The sequence below is a fragment of the Sturnira hondurensis genome, unplaced genomic scaffold (genome assembly GCF_014824575.4).
Source record: "Sturnira hondurensis isolate 20B ecotype Veracruz unplaced genomic scaffold, ASM1482457v3 Scaffold0020642, whole genome shotgun sequence".
Taxonomy (NCBI): domain Eukaryota; kingdom Metazoa; phylum Chordata; class Mammalia; order Chiroptera; family Phyllostomidae; genus Sturnira; species Sturnira hondurensis.
Window position 1 is genome coordinate 3,249,923 of NW_028093273.1, and position 24,289 is coordinate 3,274,211.

The 24,289-nt window shown below is 33.8% G+C and overlaps 1 protein-coding gene across 3 annotated transcripts in view; it reads right to left on the reverse strand.

Moving 5' to 3' along the window:
• Positions 1-24,289, reverse strand: part of VPS13A (vacuolar protein sorting 13 homolog A) — a 213,835-nt gene that overhangs the window by 56,394 nt on the left and 133,152 nt on the right. For all 3 annotated transcript variants that reach the window (XM_037030342.1, XM_037030343.1, XM_037030344.1), the window contains exons 40-52: positions 22,974-23,066; positions 22,283-22,639; positions 20,567-20,668; positions 19,136-19,294; positions 18,697-18,952; positions 17,110-17,270; positions 12,621-12,724; positions 11,994-12,276; positions 9,233-9,628; positions 8,864-8,968; positions 8,582-8,728; positions 4,726-4,854; positions 4,253-4,386 (exon numbers count right to left, since the gene is read on the reverse strand). In XM_037030342.1, coding sequence (XP_036886237.1) covers positions 4,253-4,386; positions 4,726-4,854; positions 8,582-8,728; positions 8,864-8,968; positions 9,233-9,628; positions 11,994-12,276; positions 12,621-12,724; positions 17,110-17,270; positions 18,697-18,952; positions 19,136-19,294; positions 20,567-20,668; positions 22,283-22,639; positions 22,974-23,066 — 2,426 coding nt within the window. The remainder of the gene's footprint in view (positions 1-4,252; positions 4,387-4,725; positions 4,855-8,581; positions 8,729-8,863; positions 8,969-9,232; positions 9,629-11,993; positions 12,277-12,620; positions 12,725-17,109; positions 17,271-18,696; positions 18,953-19,135; positions 19,295-20,566; positions 20,669-22,282; positions 22,640-22,973; positions 23,067-24,289) is intronic.

Genomic DNA, 24,289 nt, shown 5'->3' on the forward strand with positions numbered 1-24,289 from the left:
CCAAGCCAGACATGCCTCACCTTGAATGAACATATTTTTAAAAACCTATTCATTCTACGTTAACCTTGATCAAAATCCCAAATTATATTCATAAGACATCAGAAATTTGGGAAGAGGAGTTGAAGAAAATGTAGAAGTATTCCAAATCTTTCATGGGTAGTTAGCACTCTCAAACTTTAAAATGCATCAACATCTTCCAGAACAAAAAAATAATTATCTACAACAGAAACAGGATGCATATTTTCCAAATCATCACTAGCAGAAAATAATCCCCATTACAAAAAAAGTGTAGCAGTGGATCATAAATTACTTATTATAGGGATTAAAAATGGGTTAAAGATCTTTGGAGGAGTATTTATTTGATAGTGATTCCGTATGATGGAATATCACACTTTCATTAAAAATTGTTTTTGAAGTAAGTTTACATGCTCACAATAGCTGTTAAAAAATGAGATTCAGATAGATAAAAAGAAATAGAAAAACGGTGTGGAAAAGTACATTAAAATGTTGACAGTGTTGGGATTCCAAGAATTATAGTTTTCTCAGCTTTTCTACAGAATTTTTAAAAAAGATTTTATTTATCTATCTTTAGAGGGGAAGGAGAGAGGGAGAGAAACATCAATGTATGGTTGCCTTTCATGCATCCCCTCCCTGCTGGGAACTGGCCTTCAGCAAACCTGGCCTGCAACCCAGGCATGTGCCCGGACTGGGAATCGAACCGTGATCCTCTGGTTTGCAGGTCTGTGCTCAATCCAGTGAGCTACACCAGCCAGGGCTCTACAGAATTTTTTGTTATTGTTGTCGTTGATTTGCTTTTCTTTTCTTTATTTTTTTTAAAGATTTCATTCATTTATCTTTAAAGGGGAAGGGAAGGAGACGAGAGAAATATCAATGTATGGTTGGCTCTTGTGAGTTCCCTGCTGGGAACTGGCCTGCAACCCAGGCATGTGCCCTGACTGGGAATCGAACTGCGTTCATGTGGTTCGCAGGCCCATGCTCAGTCCACTGAGCTACACCAGCCAGGGCTTCTACAGAATTTTTTAAAAATTGGCAGCTAACACTTTTATGTGCAGGAAACAATTAACAGCCATAGTAACAACAACAAAAATACCAAGGGAAAGGAAAGCATAGGAGATAAAAGCCTTATATTTCTTATATTTTTTATGAAAAAAGTATCACATGCAAATATGTTGAGCAGATAAAATAAAAACTAACCATAGTCCTCAGAATGTTAACTATGGACATGTACATGTCTTAAACTCACAAGAAAATGACAATACAATGACACACTCTTTCATCTACACGTCAAGGTGCAATCTAAAACTGGGTGTACAAACTAAGGTGGCGAAGGAAAGAATCCCATGAAAGTGGAGTTTTTCTGGAGGAAATGAAAACCTATACAAGTAAAAATGCATGGAAGGACCAAGAGCATTCAGGAAACGAAGATTTCAGTTGGTCTTAAGTATAAGTTAAGAGATATGTGACACAAAGAGAAATGTTTAGAAAGGTAGCCTACAAACATACTTTAAAAGAAATGAAAAGCTACTGAAGAACTCTAAACAGGAGAGAGATATGATTATATTTAGTATTTTTGGAAACCTACCTCTAGTGGCAAATAGAGGATTGAAAATAGGAGCCAAAATGACAGGAGAGATTAGACAAAAGGAGAAGATGTGAAAAAATAAGAGTTTAACTGGTTGGCGTGATGAGGCAAGGGAAACCCAGGATGACAGGAGGAGATGGCACTGTCATTCACAAAGAAGGATCTGGAGGAGAGTTTGCAGCACAAATGAGGAGGTCGGTGAGTTTTGAATCAGTTTCGGTTCTTGGGTGGTACTTAGTAGGCGGCAGCCTGAAATACCACAGGCTCCAAGAGCAGGCTGTGTTGGAGTAAAGGTTTGGGGAGCACTGGCACCTAGGACTCTGGATTCAATCAGGCTTTTGATGTAATAACTACTTCAAATAATCCTAAATCCAACTCTAGTGTGCACTCTTACAGGTTGTAAAATTGCAAATTTTGTAAGTTTCCATTAAGATTGCAATTTTTGTTTCAGAATTTCAAGATCAGATTCTAGTTGCTCCCTTATCCCTTACTTTTACAAGTAAAACAATCCAGTAGATAAGATTTCTAAAAGCTTTATATCTGAATTGTACTATTAAAAAATTGCAAGGTCAAGGCTAAGAAAAGACTGAGAAGTTTCTACTTGAGCCTGAGCTCGGTTCATCTATATATCAGAGAGTTAAGTTATGATGTGCTACATTGTAAGTAGAATATAAAGAAATAACTCAGCTCCTATATATCTAGAATGTCACCAGCTATGAGCCTACCTTTGAGAGAACTGAGAAAACAGTCACTAAAGCCCTTTTCTGTAGTTCTTGATTCTGTGAACCCTATTTGGGAAAGATTACTTGAGGTCCATGGATTGAGGAAAATCACTTCTACTTGTTTTTGTTAGTTTTTTAAAAATCCTCACTGGAGGATATTTATTGATTTTACAGAGAGAGGGAGAGAGGGAGGGAGAGGGGGAGGAGGGAGAGATTGAGAGAGAAAGAGACACAAGCATCGATTGGTTGGCTCCCATACATGCCCTGAGGATAGAACCCCCAACCTAGGTATGTGCTCTGATCAGTAATTGAACCTGCAAGCAGGTGTGTGTGTATGGGGACATTTCAACCAACTGAGCCACCAGGCCAGGGCTGTTTTTGTCATTTTTAATCAACAAATTTATTATTTTTATAAGTTATCATAAAAAATAAACTTTCCTGTCTCTCAACATCTTCCACAGACAAGAGAACTGATGGGCAAAGAGGGGTTCTAGGTTATGTGCCAGCCCAGCCTTGGGGTCCTCACTCAATGTTTATTTGAGTCAATGATTAGAACTGCACATTTAGCAGTGGAGGGAAAGCAGTACACTGATAAATATGGACCCTCTTATAATTGATAGATGAAAACAAACTAATAAGAGCAGACAAAATGATTTCAAGACAGTCTAGGACTAGTAAGTACAGGAACAAAAAGTTTCATAAACTATAGCACTACTACAAGGATATAATATCACAATAAATTGAAACAATGATGTTAGGAGTCCTGAAATATCAATAAATAAATTCAGTCTTTAGTGAAGTTTTAAAATGTAGCAGTCCTTTAGCATATACCTCAGCAAGAAGATACCTACTGTTTGAAAAAAAAAAAACGCTGAAGTTTGAATATTTATATTGTATTCATTAAAAATACAAAAAAAGAAAAGGAGACAAAATAAAGATTAACCCTGACATTTTCCTCACAGAATTCCACAATGATCAAGCTTCTGCCATATTTGCTTCAGTTTTCCTTTTTGTTTTACGTGGGTATTTGAAAGTAAATTAAGAGAACATGTGGCCCTGGCTGGTGTAGCTCAGTGGACTGAGCACAGGCCTGTGAAGCAAAGGGTCGCTGGTTCGATTCATCACTGGTTTATCCACAATTGCCAAGACATGGAAAGAGTCTAGGTGTCCAATGGTAGAAGAATAGATAAAATGTGGTATATGTACACAATGAAATATTATTCAGCCATTCAAAGGGAAAACTTGCCATTTGTGACACCATGGATGGACCTTAAGGGCATTACGCTAAGTGAAATAAGTCTGAGAAAGACAAATACGACATGATCTCACTTACATGTGAATCTTAAAAAAAGAAAAAAGAAAACAATTTAAAAAACCCAAACCTATAAATATGGAAAACAGATGGGTGGCCGGCTGCCAGGGGCAGAGTTGGGGAATAGACAAACTGGGTGAAGGCAGTCAAAAGGCATAAACTTCCAGTTATAAAATAAGCATCATGTAACATACAACATGAAGTGTACAGCATTGTGACTGACCATAGTAACAATATTGTATTTTTTTAAATTGCTAAGAGAGTAAATCTTAAAAGTTCTCATCATGAGAAAAAAATTATAACTATGTATGGTGATGATGTTAACTAGCTTGGTGGTGACCATTTTGCCATACGCACAAGTATCAAATCATTATGTTGCATATCTGAAACTGATACAATGTTATACATCAATTATACCACAGTTTAACAAGAGTATAGATTTGAAGTCAGTTTTACCCCACATATCTCAGTATACATTAAAAAAATGAGAACACAGTTTAATATAGCCAAAATGCCATTATCAGTGTTTATATTTTTAAGAAATCATCATAAAGTCAGTGTCTCACCACTCAGACTTTACTCAAACCAGAGATACTGTCTTTGCGATAATCTTACCTTTGCCTATATTCAATAATGTCATCCTTAGTGTGATTTATTAACAGGAATGTAGCTGCCCCATCATGATAATCTGAAAATGTAATAACTGTAGAATGCTCAGCCAAGTTAACTTCTGCTATAATACCTCCAAGCTAGAAAAAAAGGGAAAAATATTATCTCATATGATCATTTTCCAAAGAATATTAACAATAATAAAACTATTCATAACTTTATTTTATATTGTATGTTTGGGAAACCATGCTCTTAATTATTACATATAGATGTGTCAAATTCCAGATGTATATTTTAGGCACTTCAACTAACTTTCTGTAAAACAAATTATTTTATGCCTGTCTCCTCATAAACACACAAGAAAATCTCTGTTCATTTTTTGGTGAAAGGAAAAAAATAATAAGAAAATGATTTGATACAAAAAATTAAATATTAGTAAGTAACATTAGCTTCTTTAATCTCTCCTCCCCCCAAATTACCTCATTATCCAGACGCAATAAAATACAATTTTCTTGCTTGTTAAAATGTATCTTTTTGGGAAGGCCTTTATTTCTTTCAACTTGAATAAGAAGTGTATTTGAAGCATCCTCAGGCCAAAAGGGGATACACTAAAACACACATATCACATATATTTATTTTTAAAAAACAACAGATTGCATCATAAAGACCTTTATCATCTTAATAAATCCATCAGAGTAGACTTAAGATAAAATTAAAGTAAATCTCTTCCAATGCTGTTCTAGTTATTGGGTTGTTTACCTAAACAGCTATAAACTGTCCACTGAGAGATCAGCTGTCACTCATGGGCCGGGTACATGAAAGGAGCAATTGGCAGTAAAAGCTATGATAAGCAGAGATTTTAATGTGGTACAGATCTAGAGAACGGTTGAAAATCCAAGAAGTCACCTGAGGAAAAAGCTAGGAAGCAAGGGAAATGACAATGCAAGCTTAAAACAAGGATATACTCATAGTTATGAAAAATCATAATCAGATTGTAGGCATCATTTGGTAATTAAGCAGTAGTCAAAGTAATTAATGCAATTAATGTAAATATAATTAACTGTTGAAAGACAGGCTATAGATTAGGTATTTAAAAAGGCCCAATAATGTTATTAGAAACAGACACATAATGCAAGACATAGAACTGCTGTAAATAAATATATAGAAAAGGATATACTTAGAAAAATCTATAAAGCAAAGCAAGGCTGGAGTTGTAATGTTAGTAACTAGAATAGAGCTCTGCATCCAACAGACCAAGAACCCACAGACTTAATAAGCACACATGGAATATTGGCAAAAATAAATCATATATTTATTCAGCAAATATCTATTGAGAGTATACTGTGTTTAATCACTATTCAGAACCCTCCAACAGCTCTCCATTTCACTCAGAGACAAAGCTAAAATCCTTGCAATCGCTCAAAAAGTTCTACATGATTATTCCTCATCACCGTTATACCCTGTTCTCTGCTACTTTTCCTTCTTTCAGTAACACTGGCCACTTTTGCTATTCCTCAAACATACCAAGTATTCGCCCACTTAGGGCACCAGCCCTGGCTGAATTCTTCTGTCTCTAATGCTCTTCTCCAGATATCTCCATTGCTGAGGAGTCCAGCTCCTGGCTATGTGTAATTTTTCAGGTCAGAACATACTCAGTTACAAAGGGGATTTTATCTGGCAGGCCTCACAGAGAACAGACAACCTTCTGATACTAGACAAGGTACACAGCCAGAGCACTGCATCATTGTCAAGGACTCAGCCCTACCTCCAGCCAAGCTCAAACACTATCTGATCTCTACCCCAGGCAACTTCATCCAGAGGCCTCTTTATGAGGGCCCTTGGCAGAAGCCTTCCTCAGAAACCTCTGCAAACGTTTATCAAGACGAGAGGAGAAACCTTGAAGACGCTTATTCTCTATCCTGACTCAGTGCTCAGGACTTTTCTACTCACAGCTTCTCCCCCTTGTTCTGTCCTTTCCCCCAGGTCCATAAAAAAGCCTTTTGTTCAGGGCTCCCCCAACTGTGACAAACCCCCCTTTTCTGTGCTGATCCACTGACCAATGCTGCTCCTGGGGGGAGTCGGTGCTTTCTCCAGTTTAGTTTCTTGTTTATACTATCACAGTAGGTAATCAAAGGCTAGACTGTAATATTCATTTAGGTTTGTTGTATTAATCAGCTCCTCCAACACCTAGCAGCTCAGCGGTTCAGCTCAGCTGAACTCCTGAGAATTGCTACCTCTCACATTTCCTCCATGTCTGTTGAAATTCGACCTCTGAGTCCTATGCTTGACCACCTTACAAAAAATTGTGGTTCACCCCTTGCTCTTGATAACTCTCACTACTTCTTTATCTGTCTTATTTTCTTTTCCTCCATTACATTTGTCACCTTTAAACATATTATATATTTTATTAATTGATCATAGTATTATTAATTTATTGTTTTCCTATACTTCCATTGAAATATAAACTCAATGAGGACAGTGACTTGTTGTTTCATTAACAGATGTATCTATCATGAGCCGCACAGGAGTACACAGTAAGTATTTGCTGAAAGAATGTATTAACAGGCAAACCTGAAAAAAAGTAGAGCTTCCAGAAATGAGAAATATAATTATTCAAATAAAAAACCCAACCTAGCCTTACAAAGCAGTTTAGACACAGTAAAAGTAAAAAAAAAAATTATGGAAGATATATACGAAGAATTTATCCAGATTGCAGCACAGAGAGTTATACAGATAAAAAATATAAAAAAGACGTTGGGAGACATGGAAGATAGAATGTAAAAGTCTAGAATATGTTTGATTAAAAGTTCAGAAGGGGAAATTGAAGGACAGGGGAGAGACAATATTTTAAGAAACACTAGTTGCATATTTTACAAACAGTATGAAGAATTATTAATCCACAGACCTAGCAGTAAGACGTCTCAAGCAGGATACATAAAAGGAACCCACATGTGGATAAACAGTAGTATGACTGCAGAACATTGAACACAGAGACTGAAGAAGGCAGCTAAAGAAAAAAGATAACCTCCAAAGAAGTGACAGAACCACTCAACAAAAAGGGAAGCCAAAAACAGTGGAGGAAAATATACATGCTGAGAAAAAAGAGAATTCATTATCAAGAAAAAATACCATGCAGATGATGGTAAAAACTGGAGAGCATTATGCTAAGTGAAATAAGCCAGGTGGTGAAAGACAAATACCACACGATCTCACCTAGAAGTGGAATCTAATCAACAAAACAAACAAGAAAGCAAAGTAGAACCAGAGACATGGAAACAGAACAATGTGACAGTGATCAGAGGGGAGGTGGGAGGGGATATGGGGAAAGGGGAAGGGTTTTCAGAAACAACTATAAAGGACACATGGACAAAACCAAAGGGGGGCAGGATCAAGGGTGGGTAGCTGGGGTGAGAAGAACTGGTGGGGGAAAAATGGAAACAACCGTACTTTAACAACAATAATAACATGTGAACAAAAAATTTAAAAAATAATTATTAAAAAATCACACAGCCCGGAGGGACTGAACTGGGAATTAAATGTACATTGCATTCCAGAAAATGTGCCCCTAACTTAAATTCCACACTGCCTTTCAGCAACCTGAGGAATGCCTAAATAATTGAAACTGTGTCTTTTAAGCAAGTATTATGTTTAAATATAGCTATTAGAGGATTTATTCTCAAAAAAACTTTTATGGATAAACACAAACATTCCATTTTCCTCCAACAACAGCACAAAGGAAATTCTGAAGGATGCACATCAAGAATAATTCCAGAAGGATGGCTTAAAAGCAAGAAAAGTGAACAAAAATAGTAAACATTCCTCTTATAATCCTAATTTATCTAGAATAAAATTTCTTCAAAAGTAAAATATTCTATCAACCTCGGGCAGTCAGTCCTTCAGAAAGCTCTTAGCTAGAGGTTTAATAGCTAAAGATGGAGTAAAATAAACATTTTTCTTCTGAGTCACTTTCGCCTTCCTAAAGGAACTGGTTTACCATGCTCTTTAAAGGCAGTCCTAAGTGCTTCCTGAAGAAAATAAATCATTTCCTTCTGTTTCCTGCATTTATAACATATCTAGTCTTGAGTCCATTTGGTTAGTAACTGTTAAATGTTTACACCTCCCTTATCAAGCAATGTATTCCTAGATGACAAGGTTTGGATTTTAATAATTAAATATCTAGGGCTTGGTTTAAATACTCAGTGAATGTTCATGGAACTGAAATAAACTTGGGGGATGCAGATAGAAAGTTAAAACATTACATTGTAATTTCAGTTATCTAACTTCGAGAAAAAATAAAAATCCAAAGACTTATGTTACTGAAATTCATCTACCCACCTGCTCCAAATCAAGAGAGAGCCATTTACCATTTCCTTCTTCAGCCACTGATATACGATACTTGCTTTTGTTTTCAATCATATAAAAAGGAGTAAATGTCACAATTCTGGTAATGTTAAAACTGCTGAGGCCAATAGTAACACCAACCTAGGGGAAAAAATATTTTCAAAAGCATTTCAAAAGCTGTTACATTAAAATAACATCCTTAAAAATTAAGTAGTCAATAGAGTCAATAGACACAGTTTAGATGGAAGTTCTGCGATGAGCACAGAACGAACTCACTTGATACTCTGTCTTCAGGGCTTTACATCTGACGGCCCCATGACTCCCAACGGTGTCAATTGAAAACTGGTCTGACAATTCACTGTCAGTCACCATAAGCTGAACCTAGGAAAAAACATTTCAAATATATTACAATTTAATATCTTAAAAAATTCCAAACTAAGCTGATCATTTTTTTGCTTTTTAGTACAAATATTATAGTTAATGCACTAAGCCTTTCCCAATATGAAATTCTACTCTTTACAACCTCAAATATTTAACAAATGTCATTTCTACCTGTTTCATAATATTTTATTCTTCAAAATTCTGAACTCTAGAAAGGAGTGATAAATAGCTAAGAAAAATGAAAGTTAAGAAAATGTTACATACCTTATTGTTATTAAAAAAGTGCTTGGGCTGAAAAGAAAAGAGAACTGGCATTTTATAATTAGGTGGATGCTTTCGATGAATCCCATCTGCTTTGTACTGTAACATCCGACCGGTTTTATTGACCATCCAATAAGGGCTATGAAATGCCACAACGGTCTGGCCAGGATTGTAAGTCACATGGATAGCAATATCTAGATCAGTCTTTTCTATTTCTGTAACACAGGTAAAATTGATGAAACTAATATCCTGCTGATTAGGTTTTATATGATATTCACTTTTCCAATCATGATTAAGATAGTCAAGTAGTTTTAAATGTATCTTGGCTTGATCCAATTGCACAGTACAAATATGGGCAGAACATCCTTCATTTAGAGTAAAAACTCTCTGTTCATTCCCCTGTAATAAAAAAAATATAGTAAAAGTTTTAATGTTTCAGAATAATATTGAAAATTCTATTTGATTGCAAATGCTATACAAAATGCTTTTGAAATATACTTCTGTCAGAACAAGACTTATATTCAAATTCTAACTCTGCCAAATATGTGAGTTATGTAAATTATTTGAGATATGAGCTACTGTATTTGTAAAATGGTCTAAATGGACTATTGTTAGGATAAATCTAACTAACACAACGTGAAACTGCGCTGGAACTAATAATACTATATAAACATAAAACACTATAATTAGTAAAACATTTAAAAATCTTATCCATTAGTGATTTTAGTTTGGAAAACTAAAAAATAATGAAAAATGCATGAGAAAACTTAGGCAATCCAAAATAAGCCATTCCTACTAACTCCCATTCTTGATTTTTAACAATCCCTCATCACCCATTTCCAATTATTGTTTCGCATTTTGCGTATGTCTCAAAACTGTTCATTTCTCTCCACCCACACTCCTACTACCTTACAGTTATGTCACCATGACCTCTCACTTTAAGTCTCCTAAGTGCTCTTGTCTCCTCTAATCCCTTCTCCATACCACAGCTAAATTGTCTTTTTAAAAGCTGATCATATGCTTTGGAAGCTAGCAAACAACATATTCCCTAAAAGCATCAAATTAAAAGTTCTATGAGAACTTAACATAGATGGTACATCTGGATAATTCACCAGTTTTTCCAACATCTCTAACCTAGTTCCTTACTGTTGTTATAAATAGGAATCTCTTCATCTCAAGGTTTTAAAGTAGTTAGAGCAAAACTAACCTCAGTGACGGATGCCTGCCGTGCTGATGTCCAGAGAAGAGCAGAGCAGCGGTGGCGGTGTTAGAGGGGCATGTAAATGGCAACCGCGCGCCTGTCAGGCACTCTACTAAGTCCTTTACCTACAGTGTTTCATTTGATTTTCCCCCTACCCCAATTATGGAAGTTTTATTACTATGCCCATNTCAAGGTTTTAAAGTAGTTAGAGCAAAACTAACCTCAGTGACGGATGCCTGCCGTGCGATGTCCAGAGAAGAGCAGAGCAGCGGTGGCGGTGTTAGAGGGGCATGTAAATGGCAACCGCGCGCCTGTCAGGCACTCTACTAAGTCCTTTACCTACAGTGTTTCATTTGATTTTCCCCCTACCCCAATTATGGAAGTTTTATTACTATGCCCATTTTATACACTAGGATAAATAATTCAGAAAGGTAATATAACCTGCCTAAAGACACATACTTAGTAAGCAATACAGCTAGGATTAAATCTCAAAGCTACCTGACAGCAAAGGGCAAATTCTTAGCTACTACAATATCTGCCAAGCATAAGGAAAAACAGACATTCTTAAATCATAGATAAGTTAACTTCACTCTCCCCCAAAATTTTATAAGTGTATACATATAGTAAACCCCGATGATTAATAATTGACTACAACAAAAACAATAATTAATAGATTACAATGAAGACCTTTCTTATATCAGATAAGCATGGCAAATGTAATATTAATATCCTAAGATCAAATCAGATGTAATTTGTTAAAACTGAGTATTTAAAAGAAAAAGCATCTTTATAGCATCTTTTAGAGAACATGAGGATAATATAATATAATGAAGCAGGTTTTTTTTATTTAAGTCTAGTACTTAAATGTAATTTATTATACTAATTCTCATAACTGCTTTAAAAATCAGAATCCATCTTTTTAATGGATGATACATGAAATGTACATGTATAGGAAAGATTGAAAAATGCATATTCTAAAACTAAAATAATATTTTCACCTAAAGTACTACCTTCAGATGATGTGATTATAGGCATTTTTTATTATCTCTATTTTGTAAATTTTTTAAAACGATTTTATTTATTTATCTTTAGAGAAGAAGGGAAGAAGAGAAGGAGAAAAATATCAATGTATGGTTGCCTCTCATGAGTCCCCTGCTGGGAACTGGCCTGCAACCCAGGCATGTGCCCTGACCGGGAATCGAACCGCAATTGTGCGGTTCGCAGGCCCGAGCTCAATCCACTGAGCTACACCAGCCAGGGCTTTTCTAAATTTTCTAACAGAAATTTATATTACTTGTATGAATACTTTTAAAATGCCATATCGCATATGTGTATATTATTTATATTCAACTTAGTAGCCAAATGTCAAAGGTAAATTAATGAAAAATATTTTTTAATCCTCTTTTTATACATGATTTGAAACATTTCCTTTCCATTTGTAGTACTACCTATGATCAGTATTAAAATATTTATTAGAACTGTAAAAAATTTATTGTTCATATTTTCAAATTACTGAAGCTACAAAATCAAAGGTACAAAGGCATTTCAAAAATTCTAAAATACCTCGATATAATAAGCAATTTTGTAAGGAAGAAGATTCCGCAGCAAGACAGGCGGCCACAGATGTATTATGTATGGTAAGTCCCAACCGTCTTCTGAATACACTGACAAAGATGTCAGATTGTCTCTTTCTGGGACAACATTAATGATAAATGGTTTCTTAGAAGGGTTTATAGATCTACAGTTCTTCTTTAGAAATGTGCCTTCATTTTTTATAATTTCTTCAAAGTCAATTCCTTCACACATTTGATAGTCCTTGTCTTCTGGCTTCAGATAAAAAAGTGATCTGCATAGAAGATTAAAGAATATGTGTTGAAATGCTTTAAAAGGGAATATATTAAATTATATGAATACAGCTTTAGAAAAATGAAATTACCTCCCTCCATATTATTGTAATACATTTTTATATTTCACAGTCTTAGAGATAGGTAAGATAGACAATAGATAGATATCTCTATCTTTCAGGAAACTAATGAAGTTATTTAGCTGTTAAGAGAAGAACATTTTTCGTATAAAGTTACTATCTTAAATGTATGTTTACAATATATGTAGATATCCCTAGCAAATCATAAACTAAAAATTCTATATGAGACCATAGAGCAAACAAAAAGAAAGATAAAGAAGAATCACCTGTAAGATGCTAATGGTATGTTAAATTCATTTCCAGGTGTAGCTATTCCCAGTAAAATATCCCCTTCATAAACTGAAAGTGGGACTGAAAAATGATTTCTAATCTATGAAAGAAAAACAAATAACATTTAGCACCATTAATCTAATAAACTAAAGACATTTAAAATATATTCCATCTAAATGCCCCAACTATGCAGTAATATTTAGTTTGCTTATATAAGTTAGAAAAGAAACGAACATGCTATTGTTTTTCCTAGAAATACAAGAATAATTTTGATAGTTTTATAGAAAAATTTCAAAAAATGAAACTTTAAAAATCCTAGAAAGAAAAAAGTAGTATCTTCTTGACTTTGAGATAAAGAATAACTTCTTCTTTAAACAAAAATAGTAGAAAAAGTACTACAAAGGAAAAAGGAAAAAGCACTACATCAAAATTTAAATGTCTATATGACAAAGTAAAGAACAAGCCTCAGGCTGGGAAATGCCCCTTTTCACACTGCTGTTCTGTTATGCACGGATGAGACAACGTGTATGGGAGGGGGTCACACCCAGTGAGCAGCATACAACAGTGATATGAAGGTAAGATAATTTTGATTATTACATATTATCTGATATACCTATAAACAGGTACAGTTGCCTTTGGAAGGATAAAAACAAACTGGTTAGAAAGACCATTTTCTTATCTTCCTATATCTTACTAAAATCTTACTAATTAAAAAAAGTCATACTAAAACATAAAACATACTCAGTGGGAAATAAGATTAAGATGATAGTCATAACTTCACTATATTTTATTTCTAGATATACTGCTTGCCCCACCTATTTAAAACCATACAAATACATTTTGATTTTTAAAAGATTTTATTTATTTATATTTCGACAGAGGGGAAGGGAGGGAGAAAGAGAGGGAGAAAAACATCAACATACAGTTGTTTCTTGCACGCCCTCTACCAGGGACCTGGCCCGCAACCCAGGCGTGTGCCCTGACTGGGAATGGAACTGGTGACACTTGCTTTAGAGGCTGGTACTCAGTCCACTGAGCCACACAAGCCAGGGCTACATTCTGATTTCTATAAACACCTATAAGAAACTTAAAATTAATGTTTAACTACTTAATGAAATTTTTAAAATCAATCATGATGAAAATAGCCCAACAGTCATCTTTTAAAAAACAGTTGGATATAAATCATAAATGAAAGAAAAGGAACTTATGTTTTTAGCCATAATGGAAAAACAGGGACCAGATATACCTTCCAAACCTAAATAACTAAGCACTGGAGGGGAAACATACATTAAGCTATAATTTTCAGACACTGGATAGTAGGCAGAACAGGAAAGAAAAAATAAAAACAAAAGCCTCCAAGAAAAGCCCTAAAATTGCTCCAGCTTACTTCCTCGAGAGTTTCTGGGCTACTGCATAGGGAAGGAGAAGTCAAACAGAGCCAAGTCTGCCTAAATTAGAGAGACGAAAATTTTGGGAAGCCCATGTGGTTTAAACTGACAGTGCACTGCATGGAGGGGTGAGAGTTGCAGAGAGGAAATGTGTGAGATTGAACAGCGTGTTCTCCTCTCAAGACTTCAGTTCAGTATTCACCAGCATATGCGCATGAGAAAACTTTCTAAGGCTTGGCAAGATCAACCTAAAGGGGAAGCAAGCATCTTTGGTGCTGAAATAGTTCCTTCCTCACCATCCAAGGTGGTAAAACTTTGTTTAGTACAGAAGATATTAGTTGCAGTTCCTTATTAGTGGGGCAAAATCAGCCCTGGACTAAGGGGTACTTGAGTCCCATCTAAAAAGTTTAAAAATAAAGACTAAAATGATCACTTTCTAACATAACTGAACTGGAGAATAAAATTCAAGAATACATGAAGAAATGCAAATATGTAAACCATCCAGCAAGGTATAATTCACGATTTTAGGCATCCAATAAAAAATTACTACACACAATAAATTTTTCAATGACCCATAATAAAAAGTTAGTATGAGAAAACATATCAGATATATACATTACAGAATTAGTAGACAAGGACATTAAAACAACTACATGTATTATGTTCAAAGTTACGGGAAAGACAAAGTATTAATGGATGACATGGAAAATACAGATAAAAGTGCAATCTGAAATTCCAGAGATAAAATATATTGGATAGAAAGAAGGAAAGAAATAATGACTTTGGGAAAAAAACTATAAGAAACAACAATACAAATGAAACCGAAACACAAAGGGGAAAAAACTGAAAGGAAAAATGAGCAGAGCATTACTGAGTTGCGGGGCAGATCTAAAACCTAACACATACCTAATTGTGGTCCGTAAAGAAGAAAGAAGAGGGGAAAAATATAAAAATTTTTTGAAAAAAATGGCAAAACCTTTCTAAAGTTGATAAAAGCTGTAAATCCACAGATTCAAGAAACTTAATAAACCCAAGTACAAGAAACATGAAGTAAATGGCACTATGATTCATCACAACCAAATTACTTACCATCAGTGATAAAGGAAAAAAAAACCCTTTTAAATGCATATAAATATCAATACTTTTCATAAAACAGCAAACGTAAAAGTAAAGACAGATTCTGGTCAGAAACAATGTAATCCAGGCAAGAGTAGAACAATTTCTTTAAAAAGTATGAAAAAACACAAAGCGATCAATCTATATTGACTTATAGTAAAAATTTAAAGTGAAATAAAAATGAAAATTCATGGACAAATTTCATGAAAGATTCGAAATTTCTAGAAGAGCTCGCTTGAGAACTAACAGATAACCTGAGTAGCCTTTACACATAAAAGAAAATGAAACTATATTTAAAAACCTTCACAAAAAGAAAACATTATAAGAAAATTCTAGATCAATATCCCTCATTACATAAATGCAAATACTCTGAACATAATTTTAGCAAATTAATCAAATGCATTAAAAGGTTAATAATACTTCATGACTAACTGGGATTTCAAGGATTAATGCAAGACAGACTTAACATTGAAAAGTCAATAAAATCTTATTTAATATAACAATTAAAAATCAACTGTATTAACATTTTTTAAAAAGAGCATCTCAATAAACACAGAATCATTTGACCAAATCCTGATAAAAACTATCACCAAACTAGGAACAGAAGAAAACATTTTCAACCTAAAAAAGGGCATCTAAAAAAAATCCCTCAAAACATACTTAATGCTAAAAAAGTGAATATTTTTATAATAAATCTGAGAACAAGGCAAAAACATCTACTTTTATGATTCCTATTCAAATTGTACTGGAGGTTCTACCTAGCACAACAGGCAAAAAATAAAACAAAATAAAAACCCAGATTAGGAAAAAAATGTAAAAATGCCTTTACAGACAGTGTAACTATATGTAGAAAAAGCACTAGAATTCAACAGTGCAAATATTAAGTTTGCACAAGTTAATATAAAAATTAACTTTACTTCCCCTAATAATGAAAAATCAGAAATTAGTATGTAAAAATACAGTTTTTGTCCAAACTTTTGAATAAAAATTAAAAACCTGAGTCAAAACTTTAAACGGAAATGACTGCAAACAGCCCAATCAACCTCCTAAAAGAACAAAGTTGGACAACTTGTACTCCCCAATTTCAAAATTCAGGGTCAAGTATAATCAAGAGAGTGTGGCCTTAGCATGAAGATAAACAACAATAAAACAGCATAGAAAATTCATCAATCAATCCAACAGATATGGTCAACTTATGTTTGATAAAAGTATCCAGGCAATTTGATGGAATAAAGATAATCTTGTTTAGAACAACTTATGGAAGAACAATGAACTTCAACCCTTACCTCATATCATAGATAAAATGGTGTGTGGTCTGTATGTACACATTACAGATAACTATTGAACAACAACATGCATCTGCATGTAACACTGATAATAACAAAAGTTGATATTTACAAAATTATGCCTAATAAAAGAAGCAAGACTCCATTTTGTACTGTATTTCATTTACATAAAATTCGATATTGTATAACTAATGCACAGTGAGAATAAGTCAGTAAATGTCTGGGAATGGGGAGGCACGGAGAGAGGAAGCGATTTGGGAAGATAAATATATTCATTACCTTGACTGTGACAAAGACTTCATAGGTGCATTTTTGTGTCAAACTCCACAAGTTGAAATGTATGCAGCTTACTGTACATCAATTTTACCTCATTAAAGCTAGAAAAACTTTCTCTCGTAATATTGTTTAATTAAAACAAAAGGATATATACATAGTATAAAACCCCAAATAAAATATTAATGAGTTGTTTTTTTCAAAATGTTCAAGATTTTACAGAATAGTCCTATAAAAAATTATAAGTACATTGAAAAAATCCTATAACTGCTCATATTAGAGTAGTACAGTTACTGGTAATGACTCTGATATTGGCTGTATTACTACTATAATCTGTATTCTTTTGGTAGTAATTTTAGTTCTTTTTTTTATTAGTACATAAATATGCACATGACCACAAAGAAAACTGTATCATTTCATACCTGCACTGGGGAGCGAACTGTTACCTTCTTACTTCCTTCCACGGTATCAATCTGACAAACAATAGATCTTTCAACTCCAGACTCTCTGTGTCTTACAGTGTACAGTCTGTGTCCCACTTTTGTTAAAGGAATTTTATCAGCAGTAGAGTGGTTAGCAGGTGCTGAATTGAATAAACATATTTGAAAATTTTTATTATTATAAATCATTATATTAATTTTAGATAGATGTTAAGAGTCAGAAAAAAGAGATGATTTTTAAAGTCACTCAAGTCTTTGGATTGATTTATCACTATACAAAGGGTATTTCTTGGTACAGACATAATATATACCAAGGGATATTCTAAATCCACAATGCATTTTCACCATATTCACCTAAAAGTTTCAAAACTTTTTAGCAAAAAAAAATTTTAATTGAAAAAAAAGATACTCATTCACTACTTGGACCTAAGGCAACACTTATGAACAAAAAGGTTTCATAAACCTTTTCAAAATAGAAAACCTTTTCAAAATAGAAAACCTTTTCATAAACCTTTTCTTCTACTGAGAAGAATTATTATAAACTACAAGAAAACTGATCTCTGATTTGCCGTTATAATAACCAGAGCCTAATACCTTCAGGCAATCACTGGAAATCAGCAAGATAGCTGCAATTTTTCCATTTTTAATATGTGACACTTTGTGGTATCTAGGATCTGATTAAACAAAATTATACATACATTTATCTAATATACATACATATGTTGTACTGCGGGATAAAGTACTATTTACCTTAATCCCGTCACTCCAGTTCATAAAAAATGTTACGTTAAAATCAAACAGAGGTAAAACTGGCAAGGACAATGCACTGGCAACGTTCGGACAACACCTGAAACCTAGACTCAGCTGTGCATCATTTCTTGACTAGGAGAAAGCATTAGCTGTCAGTCTTGAACTCCAATCCAATGTCTAATCAACCTTTCAAATACCCTCCACCTTAACTATTTCAATGTCAAAAGTATCAGAAAGTGGTGTAGGCAAAGCTTTGGGGACTATTTAACTTCATAATGAGTAAATATATTATGATAACTTAAAGTTTATTTACTTTCACTTCTCATGAAAATAAAAAACTTCTGGGAAGCAGAAAGGACAAAAGAAATTTTCACCTCAGCAGGCATAGTATCAATACCATTTATAAACCCCAAAACTATTACAATGTGCCACTTCCATAAATTCAAACCTTATTTTGAATTCATTCAGCTGCACTGGTGGAATACTACTGAGTTATACCAAAGGCGGTTAAAACACCACCACCAATATCTATAGTCTGTAAAAGCTGAGTAACAATGAGATCTACTATTTTTCCTCCAAAAACTATACAGTAGTAAATTACCATGACATAAATAAAGCAGTGAAAAAAGAAAGTTAGAATTTGGCATATGACAATACAGTGACAATAGCAACCAAAGACCTACAAAGGAAGAAACAAAATTCCCAACCTATTACGAAGGAGATAAAAAAAAACTTGTAAGATATCATAAATGGGAAAAAGGGGATGTAAAATACAGCTGCAAAGAAATTAAAGCCCCAGGAAGATAATTTATCACTTACTAAGAAGGATGAAGAAAAGTTTGCTGCTTAGGCTGGTCATTGCATTGAAATGATCATTGTCCTTTGTTCGGACATAATCCATACTTAAACTCTCCTCATTTCTCAACACATATGATTTTGCCACTGGAACATTGAGTACACTAAAAGAGTCACTGGGTGAAACGGAGATGGTGAGTCCAAGAGAGTTTACAATCATAAATGGCGCTAGATCCCTTACGAAGGCATCGGAAGACCCAGTGGCAGCTTCTGTAAATGCCTAATAAGGAAGAATCATCGTAAGTAAAATGAAATGAAATGTGGAAAACTAAATGACAAGCAGGACCTTAATGGACATATGAAAAACAACTAAGTTAATAAAAAACCATTTTATTCAAAAAAAAGGAAAGGGTTAACTCAGACTAGGACAGACACATTTAAAGTTTCAAATGTCTTTTCTTACCTTGACTAAATTATTTAACATTACGATACCACATTTGGATAACGTAATGTTTAATTGGTCTTTTGAATAGAAACTGATGACAGTTTTATATTCTGGCACTTTGTAATTTTCTTCTTCAGTATCTGATTCAACAATGGCCTGTTTTGCTTTCTTTTTCATCTAAAATGACATATAAATTATAGAAATATAAGGAAAATTTCTTCCTATGAGCATAACATAACTCATTTTGCAAAGGACAAAGTTTAGATAAATTCCAATAATATTAAAGAGAGCAAAACATTTTATCAGTTTCACTGCCTTATTGGAATTACTTAGATTATCAGCCAACTAAAGTCACATAACACAAGAGCAGTATTAGAAGAAAAATTCTCATCTTCAGTGACACTAAAATGACAGCCACATTTTAGAAGAAAAAAAAATCAAAATTACTAACTGCATGTGGCATCAAAATAAAAACGAAAGGCACATACTTCCCAGCAGATGAAAACCCAGAGTGAGAAGCGTCACCCAGTTGACTGTCCATGTTATAAAGGAGGAACAGAAACTGGGACTTGCGAAGTACAACCACAGCTGCAGGACAGTGCCACCAGAGCCAACAAAGAAACAATACCACCTCCCTCTTTTTAGGATTCACAGATCCAGTGCCCATGTATATGTTCCAACCTAAAACCACCAAATAAGTTCCTTTACCAAAATCCTTACCTAAAATGTGTTAAATCAAATGTAGCGATCTAATACAAAAAAGGTGAACATGACAAGCTAGTCACCTCTGTTGTTAATTTAAATGGCTTTAGGCTACTGAACACCTGTCTGCAGGTTGACTGAATCTTCATTAGGGAGGAAACACGCTAGTAATTCTGTAGTCACTTACTTCAGAAGCATAATTCCATCCACCTAAATGTCCTGATTCTTATTACATAAATGCACAACATACTTCAAGCAAAATAATATAATTTTCTTCCATATATATATCCTTCAGAAGACAAATGAAACAGGATAAACAACAAGCTACAAGATGCCAGTGGCATTTTAATACAAGTGGGGGCTCTGTAGCCAGAACTGCACCCCACTTCCTCCACTTTGAAGGTACGTGTTTTACTAAAAGGTCAGAGAAGCCCCCCTCTAGTTTCTGTCTTCTCACATTACTATAAAATGAAAAACTATATTCAGATAGTTGTTATAAGGGTGAAAGCAAAAGTACATCATTGAGACAGGGCTTAGTACATAATAAATTTTATATAATTATTTGTATTAGAAAAAGCATAGGTGGACACTGATCTTAGGTTTGAAAATTACATTCAGAGGTCAAACAGGGAAGCACACAGCAAGGTTCACAATGAGAAAACCTACACTTTGTTCTAATTAAAATTAATGTGTTTTCTGCAATGTATACATCCTCAATTTTTGAAAAATTTTAGAATTCAAATATACCTTGATTCCAAGATTCCATGGTCTAAATTCCTCAGTCTGGTCAATTTCTAAGGGTTCAAGCAAAGGTTCCCATACACCAAACATTTCATTGAAATAATGCACCTATAGAGAGAAGTTTTAATTTTTTTAAATTAGGAATTCTGGTATTTGCTAAAATGATCTTCCATGTTGTTTCTCACTACCATTCCTTTGGCTGTGCTATTTCTTCTACATGCAAATCCTATTTGCCATTCATTAGTTTCCTATATACACTCACTCCATCAGTGTTTTCCTCACCTGGTTAACTTCATAGCTCAGTCTTCATAATTTAATCCAGACAACACTTCCTTTTAATAACCTCTCCTTGACTGGCAGACAAGGCTAAACTAAAAAACTGTGTTTGTTTATTGTATATTATTGGTATTTTTAATATGTCTGTCTACCTCTATGGACTTTTCAAAAGCCTTCAAAGGCAAGTAACACAGGATTCAATGAGCATATACTTATTTCAATTCTCTGAACTTCCTGGACATCTTAGATTAAGTCCTCTGGAAAATATAGAGAATTCTAGCCAGAATTTGAACACTTGTAATCTAGTCAGTCAATTCTACCTCTACTAATACATAACTGTATCAACACAAATAACATAGCAGATTATAAATCTATATATTTTTTGGTAAAAGGTAGGTTATCATATATTAATTTCCACTAGATATAAACTTTTTAAAAAAGATTTATTTATTTATCTTTTAGAGGGGAGGGAGAGAAACATCAATGTATGGTTGCCTTCTGTGCATCCCCTGCTGGTAGTTAGCCTGCAAGGAACCGGCCTGCAACCAAGACATGTGCCCTGACTGGGAATTGAACCGCGATCATCTGGTTTGCAGGCCCGCGCTCACTCCACTGAGCTACGCCAGCCAGGGCTTTCCACTAGATATAAACTTGATTAATAACTTAAACCAAAGTACTTCTGGATGATTCTATATAGATAAATTCCAAAGCAAAATACATTGGTTCAGAGAAATATTTCTTGTGTAAAGTACTCTCACAAAAATCTGAAAGATCTTAGTGGATTCTCACTAGAGTACGAAGGTTCTGCATTGTATAAAAGTATAAGATATACCTTTAATTCTTTAAATTACTCTTTCAGAAGAGATTCAGAAATAGTTTACCTTTCTTTTAAAGAAAACTTAATTCATAAATTTCTTTTAAATTCAATTTAATGAATAAGAATTTTGAATCTAAGAAGTCTATTAATATATTAAAGTCAATAAAATCAATTGAAATATCAACTTAATACATAATGCGGATACGTAGTCTAAAAGTAATGTACAACCTAAGGAGAAAAAAATTAAACTAATAAAACATCTACTCATACCCTTAAAAATACATACAACAGGTCTTCAAATAATGCTGTTTTGTTTTATTATAACACCAATGAGATATAGGAATTTAACTCTTGTTTGTATCAATTAGTTATGGTAAAACTGGTTTTGTTATATGTCCTTTTGCTTAAAGCCAAAGAACCTATCAATGACATTAAGTGAGGACTCACTGTACACATAAAACTATATCAAAGGCATAAATATATATATATATAAACTTTCTTCCACAAGTTTTGTAAACCAATATTATACTTATAATGTTTAATTTAAATATTTAAATAAGAGTCTCAAAATATTCCATGCATAGTATTATTTGTTATAAAACCTAGAAAAAAATACTACATATGCTTACTTCTAGCTCCAGCTGACAGTGGAGATTGATGAGGGTACTCCAGTTTTTACCTTCCCCCGAAAAACATGATTTTGCCAAAAGCATAGGCACTGTTCTATGACCAATTCCAGCCTCAAGAACTATAAAAATAGAATCAATGTTCATTTTTATTCTCTCTCCTTTGGGTACCAATTCAGTTGTGGGAGCTATGTTTTGAACTTCTTTTGGTTCTTCAAGAAACCACATTTTTAAATTCTTTATATCCTTCTTTTCCCATAAATGTGCTGTAGAAGAAGCAGTTTCTTGTGGGATGGTTTCCTTAGTTGTATAAAGTGCTGAAGTTATGGTAATCACAGTATTTATGATAACCGGTGAAACCTAAGGAGAAAAAAATTAAACTAATAAAACATCTACTCATACCCTTAAAAATACATACTTCAAAAAAATTGAATATATTTGTTGAACAATCATGAGTAATTAATGTTGAAATAATTCTATTACTACCATGAAATAGCAAATACTGTTCACTGCCTACAAAACTTTTTTATCATAACTAATTTCAATTATTTACATGAATATTATAGATACGAAAATATTTTTCAAATACAGCTTTTTATTTAACAAAAGACTTGCTATAATAATTGCTTATCTCTAGTGTTTACTTTTTTTAAGTTTACTAAAGATCTAAATGACTGACTACATTTTAACTTACCTTTAGTGTCAGTGATTTTACTGATATATCAATCACTTGTGGATCTGTACCTATCTGAGTAGCTTGATAGAATAAGTCACAGGGCTGCAAAACCTACAAGGAAAAAAAATCAATAGCACTAAATTACCATTTTTCTTAAAATACTTTTATTTAGAGACCTTCCTAGTAATAGTTAACTGTATTAAATAAACAAGTTAGTCAAAATTGTTTTAAAAAAGTGAATAATATACTTAATTATTCTCTTTACATAATCATCTATATTAGAAAGTATTAATATTATCAGCATTAATAAAACAATAAGTATTTCTTACATACTCTTAAGTATATAAGCATATAAATATATAAAAATTTGTATTATGCCTTTTATTTTACTTACTAAAATAAAAACTTTATTGTGGTATTTTTTCCATTATAAAATTACAATGAAATAAATTAATCTATATAGAAAAAGCTACAAAAGATGAGATGGAAAAATTACAAATACGTTAGACTTACTACATAATCCTTAATGTAATTATAAGTTAACTGAGTTTTTCCTGACTGTGGTAAGCAGAATTCTGCTCTCTAGCACCCAGTAACCCATTTTTCCCAAACACAAAATATATCCACTTCCCCCTAGGGTTCTTAACAGTCTCACACCATTATAGTCCAAAATCACATTATCTAAGTCTGTATCTCATCATACATATATCTCATGTATCTCTCTCATTGATTCAAAAATCCAAAATCTCATCTCTCTCATCAGCTCAAAGTCTAAAACTAAATCAACTCCAGGCACTGATGAAATTCCTGGGTATAATTCATTAAGTAAAGCTGCTAGGGCACAACTGCCTTCCCTTTATAAAATTGTGAAACTAAGATGAGTTACCTTTTCCCACCATTCCCAATGTAGAATGGGGGGACAGACCACGGATGACAATTACAGATATTCCAGTTCAAGTGGAGAAAATGGAAGGTAAAGAGAAGCCACTTGTCCAAAGCACTTCTGAAATCCAGCCAGAGGTAAATGAGTTCCTTGATTTGGTTTCAAAGCCTAATAACAATTCTCTGCAGCTCTCAGCTCCACCCTGGGTCATCCTTCCTTCTTTATAAAAGGTAGCACAAGTTTGCTGCAGGCTTCCCTCACCCCCAGCTAAGTAGTTTTATCATAATGCCCATAGATCGTTGGGTGTTCAAGAGTCTCTCTTCATTTTGTACCCCCCATTCCCCTAAGTCCATGCTGGCAGTGTTTCTGCTAAAATAATTTTCTCACAAGGTTTTACTCCATTAGGCAAAAACTACATCTACACGTATTTTTTAAATACTCATGGCCTCCT